The sequence below is a fragment of the Kalmanozyma brasiliensis genome (genome assembly GCF_000497045.1).
Source record: "Kalmanozyma brasiliensis GHG001 unplaced genomic scaffold PSEUBRA_SCAF4, whole genome shotgun sequence".
Taxonomy (NCBI): domain Eukaryota; kingdom Fungi; phylum Basidiomycota; class Ustilaginomycetes; order Ustilaginales; genus Kalmanozyma; species Kalmanozyma brasiliensis.
The window spans coordinates 208,833-216,927 of NW_015961981.1; the positions used below are offsets into that span (position 1 = coordinate 208,833).

Genomic DNA, 8,095 nt, shown 5'->3' on the forward strand with positions numbered 1-8,095 from the left:
AGCGAGCTTGGATCTCGCCGGCCTCGCGAATCTCCTACGGCTCAACCCAGCGCTGGCAGTGATGATGCACGGCTTGAGGGTGAAACTTGAATGTGAGTGGGGCACTGTACGTACGCTTGATGCAGCAACGTGCTCAGCGGCGTCAATATGCTGCGGTCGCAGCTGATCGTGCTGCTTTTTAGGAGTTGCGAAATGCAGGCCAATTTTCGGAAAGTCACACCAAAAAGGCTGCGCAGAACCCGTCACATTGATGAGTGAGGTGTTGCTCTCGATTTCACTGCACGCTGTTGCATGTGTCAAGATTGCCGTCAGCTTATCCATCGCTCTTTTCGCCTTTACCATCACCACTACCACCGCCACTTGCGACAGAATTGCCAGTCAAACTCACCAGCAGGCTCTGCGTAGACACCTTTTGACTCTGGTAGTCCATCGCCCTCTCTCCAGCCACGCTCATCGAAACCCACCCCGAGAGACAAGAGTGCTAAGAGCTCGATTCAAGAAGCTCTCACGCATTCCTCATCGCATCCCTCCTTGGAAGGCATTACGAAGCGGCTCCTCCCTTGGCCGGAAGCGATCCGAAGTCTCTCGACCCGTCCTCCCGGCTGCTGTCGCTGACTTTTCGAGTCACACCGAGACCTTTGATCGGCTCATGCGATGAGCTCGGCACACTTTGGTGATCCCTCACTTATGGTGTAGCAACGCACAGCTCAGCCTGATGTCGAGCTTCGTCGGCAGCAGCCGACTGTCTCATCGATCGGATCTACCGAGTTTCACTCGCACAACATCCGATCCCACTGCAGCCCTCACTCCTCCTCGAGTTGTGGTAGCAGAAGGCAGCGAATTTATCCTCGAGACAGTGCCACGCCGAACATCACCTTCCGCCTTCCGACTCACAACCAAAGAGCGACCCATTTCAGTTTCTCACACCTCATCGTCATCATCGCAACGACTCAGTTCCACGTCCAGCACCTCGCCTGGCTCTAGAAATGCGGATCGGCCCTATCGCCCGCCGCCCTCGAGCAGCGCTCGCTTTTTCGAACGACACTCCCAGCAATGGATGGTACCGCAATCAGCCCCGTCACCTCCAACACCCGCGTCCTTTGTCGCTTCCGGCTCGCAACAGGTGCAACGCGACCGGGCCGCCAGTGTCAGCTCCTTGGCTCCACCAAAGACGCCCACACGCGCTCGCTCAGGCAGCGATGCAAGCAGCTTCACCCGCTCTCGGCCAGCTCACGATCAGTGGGCCACGGACGAGGAGAGCATCGAACACCCACTCATCCGTCGATCGTCGCCCAGCGTACATGATCGCGCCGAGCTGCGACCACCATCGAATAGCGCACTGCTTTCAAGAGCCGACCACGATGCATGCATCAGTCCAGGACAAGACGCCGGTTCCCGATATGGAGCACCTCTGGAAGTGCTTGCAGCCTCTGCTGATGCCGACTGGGACGCTGAGCTCGGACTCTCAGACTCAGATCACGCAGCACCTCTGCGATTGCCGCAATCACAGCCAGCCCCATCGGTTCTACCGGCCTCTCGGAGCACCACCACCACCAATGACTCCGTCAACGAGTTCATGTGCGCGACCTCTCATCTCGAAAAGATCAACGCAGCCAATCTCAGGGGCATCCGTGTCACATCTACCGTCAGCGAAAGCTGGGACGAAGACTTTCTCTTCCAGAATGAAGACGAGGCCGCGGCCCCACACCCTCACAACGACAGCACAAGAAGCCAATCAAGGGGGTCCAGTGACCATCACTATTCAGCAAAGGGAGCGAAAACGACAGCACTGCAAAGCTTGGACGAAGAGGAGGCAGAGAGTGACAACGACGTCGAGAACTGGGACGACGAGTTTTCGTGGAACGCTGATCAGATGATCACGCCATCAGCATCGACCTCGCTTCCAAATCCGTTGTTGCGAACCATCCCGAAAGCACAATCCTCGGATGAATCTTCATCTAGCGATGTTGCGGACCTTTCAGCTCGTCTGACCGCCCAACACGACACCAATACATCACGGACGCTGTTCTCACGGGACAGAAACGATCCTGACGCTTCAAATTCCAGCCGCCACGACGCTCTTGGCCTCATTCGCCACCATTATAATGCTCCGCACAGCCTCAATCGCCGAGGCAACGATAGCGGAGGCGACACCGAGACCGAGACACCGCCAAAGGAGTCTAAGCAGCGGGCTCCAATTCGCCCTGCCCGCAGATCCCTGGGAGCAGCATTGGGCTTCGGCACACGCCCGAAAGCCGCAGCTGCACCTTCGGCACCTTCCGCGGAAACGTGGACGCAGTCACCATCTCGAGTCAAGGACAAGGCCCGCGCTTCAACGGAAGTAAAGACGCACCAAAGCACTCAATCCAAGCCAAAAGGCAGCGCTTTGCAACGATTGAGTTTCTCGCGTTCTCGAAACAGCGCCGGCAACGCGTCCAACGTCAGCATCGACGAAACACCTGAAGATGGCAGGAGTCAACAACGACCCTACAACGACAGGTTCAATCAGAGCCAGGCCTCTGTCCTCAGTCATTTCTCCGCCTATTCGAACCGTTCTCAACGCGGCGACAGCTCCACCAGCTTGGAGAGGAGCTACGCTGCGCTCCGTAGCGCCAGCTTCCGTCGTTTCTTCAGCCGCGGGGACATGAGCAGCCGCAAAGATCCCGAAACTAGCGTGCTTCTTACTTCGCCACCGACATCTCCCCTGCAAAATGGGTTGGTCCTCACTCAGCCCATTCTGCATGTCTCTAGCCCTGCGAGGGATGAAACAGCCTCTCTGGCCTCTGATCTGTCCACTTCGCCGCCCTCTGCCTGGTTCCGCCACCGTCGATCGATTGAAACGACACCGACACGGCCAACAGACCGGAGTTGTCGGCGTGGGAGTGGCTTGCTTCAAGGAGGACCACCAGAGGATGCTGTAGCGGTCCCATCCAGCCAGCATGGCCCGCTGCTGACATCCTCGAGACCACCACAAAACCAGACTTCTTCGAAGCCTCTTACCATCACTGCGATCGGACCCAGCCGGGTCGATGACCGAAACGCCCCTCATCCGCCAAGACTCTGTCAGCCAACCAATGCCGGCCTTCGGCGTGACTTTTCCAGCTCCAACACGCTGCGTGCCACCTCCGGAATCGGCCCCGCAGATTCTGTCACGCCTACGCGGGCAGGACGCTCAGCGTTTGCTGAAGATGCGTCGGCCTATGGGCAGGACGACGGAAGCGACGTCCACACCCACTTGCGGTCTGACGAGGCTTACGCTTACGGCGGCGAGCGAATGCATAGAGGCGATCGTGGCTCGACAAGCAGATCCGTTTCGACGTCAACAGCTCACAGTCAAGCCAGTAGTGAGTCGATGTACGGCTACAAAATGAGGAAGCAGGTCTCGGTGTCCAGTGGGCAGGACGCGCTGGACTCGGAAACCTCGTATGGCACCAGCGTCGGCAGTTCGCCTGGACTAGCAAACCCGTCCTCTTGGGCGTCCTTCCGAAAGGGCGTAGCCAATGCCTCGGTGGACATGAAGGAGACGGATTCGATTCTTTCCGCTGACTTGTCAAGCAGTCAAGAGATTTCGTTCAGGCGCGAGACTACCTTTGGTCGCACGCCTAGTTCCGCAGGCTCCTTCTTTGGTCTCGAGAGGACGCTCGACGGCGCGTCCGCGGTTGGTGTTCCACTGGCTGCACGCCAGCAGTCTGTGCTTCAAGGTCCTACATCCGCTTCGCAGGACACCGATTCGATGCGAGCGCCCTCAGCGCGGCTCGCGTCGCCCCTCACCTCCGCTCATCAAGCTCTGCCGGGGCCGACTTCCGACCACCCTCCGTCGTCGCGCCAAACGACTTTGGCTGCTGTTCCGTCTGACAAGCGCGCCCCGAGGCGCAACAGCCTCGGAGATCTCAAGATCCCGAGTCGAATCAGCCAAGCGCAGACGGGCATCCGCAACAACATCAACTTGGTTCGTGACTTTGCCAAAGGGATCGAGGAGCTCAAGGTGTTGAAGGCGAGCTACATGGATCAGAGGGCGACGACGCCGCTGCTCAGCTCGGAAGCGGAGGAAAGGATTCGCAATTGGCTTGAATGTGCCGATGTGCTCATCGGGCTAGGCGAAGGTCGCAGCGAAGCCGATTCGGCCGCTCGCGTTGAGACGTTGTCTCATACGACGCTGTCGACGCACGCTGATGGCCGTCGCACGACATTCTCGGATGCATCCGCAGGCCCGATGCCAACGATGGATCATCGACCTTCCCTGTCCAGCGCCAGAAATGTCAGTGGCACAAGTCAGAGCACCGTGTCGACCACCGATGGCACCAGAAGCGTCGACGTGCACAGGGAGATCGACATCTTGTCGGCCATCCTCGGCGGCACGACCCTCCATACCAACTCTGCTAAGCCGCCTCGCTCGCACGGCCGCTTCCAGTCGGAAACATACGCACGAGGCTATCCAGCTCTTCACTCTGGTGCGCCCATCTTCTCGACTCCGCAGACGAAGGTGACGGCATCCTCGACCCGTGTGTCGAACCTGGTGACACCGGAACGGACCAGCTTCATTGGGACGAGAATCGTGCAAACTGAAACCCCGTCGATGGAAGAGCGACGCAACACCGGATCGCCCAGGACCGGCGTCGACGCGAGTTTGACCGACATTTCACTTCCCAGCGAGCCTGATGTTGGCGACATTAATCGCAGCGCCAAGCGTCGCCTTCGAAGTGCCAGTCGCGCCGGGCTGCAAGGCCTGAAGGAGCTCATCAAAGGTTTCCGAAACAACGCTGGCGATGACAATGGCACGACAAAGGTGAACGCTGGCACAGACGACGCCACTGATCCGTCGGGACTTGCCATCGACGGGCGTCCCACGACACCATCAGCATCGAAGCAGAAGCGCAAGTCGCTGACTCTGAAGCGAAGGTCCTTCCTCCGCTCCCGGACGTCGTTGGACAGCGTGCACGCCAAAGACGCGGACATGCTGACGTCGAGCGACGTTGCACCTCCTCTGCCTGTCTCGCCTGAGAGTATTCGATCTGCCCACCCCTCGCCTCCCAAGTTCGAGCAACGCGAGCAGCGCAAGCCGGCACCGCCGCTCTTCCGGTCCTCCCTCGAGACGACGCGGGAGTCTTCCTCCGTAGACGAGCCCGCAAAGCGATCGACACTGTCGTCCTCCAAATCTACCCGCCGCGTTTCCCTGCAGCCTACACGGATCAATAGCCGCACGAATCATCCGTCGGTCGATATGGTCCCTTCTGGACCGCCTCGACAACCTCTTTCCGCCCATCTTCGATCTAGCAAGCCAACAATCGCGCAGCCGCCGCAGCAGCCCCATCGTCCCGCCCTCGCCGTCCGCGCCCCAGCACCATCCCCTGGCGTCCACACCCACTCTCGACGAGCCAGCACCTCGGTCGACACGCTGCACCGCCACCAGCCGTCGCTCGACCATCGGCCGTACTCATCAGCGACGGCTCGATCCCACAGCTCGTCTGAGGGCCCGCCTCCGTTGGTGCAGAAGCTAGCGCTGCGGCCGGAAGCCATGCCGGGACTGCTGGTATACGTACAGGCGACAAGACAGCATCTATTGGCTGCGATGGAGGAGATGGCGCCTCGCCAGTCAGACGATACACACTCGACACGACGTCTTGATCAATGATACCCCTCTTTCTTTTGAGCTGGTGCGTTTGTTAGACTGAGATTGCGTCGAGCAACGGGCGACTAAGTGAGCGCTGTTGGGAGGTCTGTGCGAATCATGGCGAGATGCAGTGCGGCGGCAATGCAATGTCATGTACGATGCTGGCCTGCGTGCATTAGCGTGGTTCCTGGTCTGAGTTTGGAGCGGCGACGAGAAGGGGGGGGCAATTTGACTTTTTTCGTTTCTCCTTGCGTGAGAAGAAATGGTGTCTCCCTTCTTGAGCATGCTTTGCGACATTCCCTTCTCTACGACTGCAAGTTCATCTCATGAGCTCGGTCCATGATGTGTCAAGATCCGAGGGCGATTAAGATCAGGAGAACCGACTTGTTGGCTCTGCAGAAAGTGAGACACTGGCCGGCGACCACGCGAGGGCGGCGCGGCGCGTCCAAACCCAAAACAAGGCGTGTCGCGTAAAGCTTAATTTCCAAGCCACGCGTCACACGCACGAGACCCAACCGAGCTGTCAAACGATCCCGCTTTTTCAAGGGTCCGATCGTAGGCGACGACCCGCCGATCGGGGGGCGAGGGGGTTTGTTTGTCCCCGTCTGGGTCGCCGTGCCCTTTGCCTGATCGTGAGCCTGTTGGAGCAAGCGTGCGTATGTCAGCTGCTCGAATCGCCTTACGATTTGTGGCATGAGGCGTGCGGAATGTTTGCGATCGTGAGCAGGCACGCGGAGAGGAGATCCCGTCGGATCTGCGCATGAGCTCCCGTCAGGCACCAGGTACCTCTTGGCATGGCAGCTCGCCGAGAGCAGCACACGACGCGGCCATCAACGTTTCGACCTTGGTAAGAGAGTGACCGAGATGGGCGAAGGGCTCGTGGGGGGCGGGAACGAAATCCCACGGCGAGGTTCGATTTTATGGACAGGCGATCGCGGCGTGCAGCGGAAGAACGATTTGGAGCATTGTGAAAAATGGGGAGATATGTCACAGACATGTCAAGCCGAGCAGTTTGCCGTACCTGTCATGCCTCACCGCGTGGACCGAGCACAGATCCTACGGGACAGCGTGCGAGGACTTGGCAGGACCTAAAGAACGGAGTGATGAACACCGGGGGAGAATGATTGTCGGAGCTCACAAACAGGTACGCCAGAGGAAGCGAAAAGGTGACGCGATCATACCGCTCCCGGACTGACAGGTCAGGCACCAACATTCTGCGCGCCTGCATCCCCATCTCGGTTGCTGACCGTCGGAGGCAAGATCTCCCGCGTGATGGCGTGCAGAGGCAGACGACGAATGATCGTGATCGCTTTTCACGGAGCCTCATTCGGGGTCAAGTCAGCAGTCCGAGGAGAATCTCAACCCATCGTGCGTGCAGCTGTATCGTGAAGGTGCACACGCCTACGCCCACACACGACCTTGGCCGTCCTGTCAAACGGAAAACGTGGCTGGCGGACCTTTCGCTCGAGACTGACCATGCGGCTCTGCGGATTGCAGCTCCGATGGCGCAGTCTGGAGCGCCAGACACAAGCTCTTTGTCGTGCCAAAAGGTTTGTTCGGCGACTTTGACTTGCCGAGAACCTGCGAACAATGGATTCGACATTCCCACGTCGGCCAAAGCTCGAGGTTCCCTCTCCATTGTGTCAATCCGGTCCACCTCGATGGCATTGGAAGCCTGGGCGACTAGGTACCATGGCATGCAGCCTCGGAGAGGAGCAGATCGATATTGCATCGCGCTGGTGTGGGAAGGGACGTGCGCGCGTGGCCTCGCTTACGAGCCCGACCCCGCATCCGACCCTTTTCATCGATGGACCCTTGCACCTTGAATGAGCAGTCGCTTGCGTAACAAACAAGATCGAGGACAAAGCTGCTATCACCAGCATTGCTGGCGAGAGCGGCGACCAATCACGCAAAAGAGGGTATGAGGATTCGGCTCTTTGATGTTCCGATACATTCAAGGTCAGATTGAGACCCGCTCCCACGCCAATTCGTCATTTCGCGCTCGCCCGAGCATAGGACCCGAATTTGACCGAGCGACGCAGGCAGATAGGCCATCGGAGTGCGCGATAGAGCGGCGCCAGGATGGCGGCCTTTGCGGCTGGAGTCAACGGGAAAGCAAAGCCCAACGTGCAAGCCGCCGCCAGCGAGCTTGCTGCACGGAGACGTTGGCGCGCTGCCTCAAAGCCTCTTTCATAACGATGCACCACACGTACCCCGGATCGACCAGCCTGAAGGGAGGAAGAGGCGTTTGTGAGGTAGCCACGGGCAGTGCCTTTCACAAGCGGCTGCAGAGGGTGGATCAGGGGCTTGCTGCGCGGTTGACAAGCTCGTGCAGCAATGGCAGAACCAAGCGCTCTGCTTTGCCTACTGGCTCATGATCGGAGCCCGAAGTGGTGGCTTCGTTGCGAGGGTTTAGCGCTGCTCGCTTGTGATGCAAGCCAGTCTCAGAATTGTGCGCTTTCTCGGACAGGATGTGCTAGAGAG

At 59.0% G+C, this 8,095-nt stretch overlaps 1 protein-coding gene across 1 annotated transcript; it reads left to right on the plus strand.

Annotated features, from left to right (window-relative positions):
• Positions 1–1,057: 1,057 nt before the first annotated feature.
• On the plus strand, positions 1,058–5,632 carry PSEUBRA_004748 (uncharacterized protein; the record flags this gene model as incomplete). Its single annotated transcript, XM_059465455.1, has 1 exon — positions 1,058–5,632. The coding sequence occupies one exon, from the start codon at positions 1,058–1,060 to the stop codon at positions 5,630–5,632; it is 4,575 nt and encodes a 1,524-aa protein (XP_059321555.1).
• Positions 5,633–8,095: the final 2,463 nt, after the last annotated feature.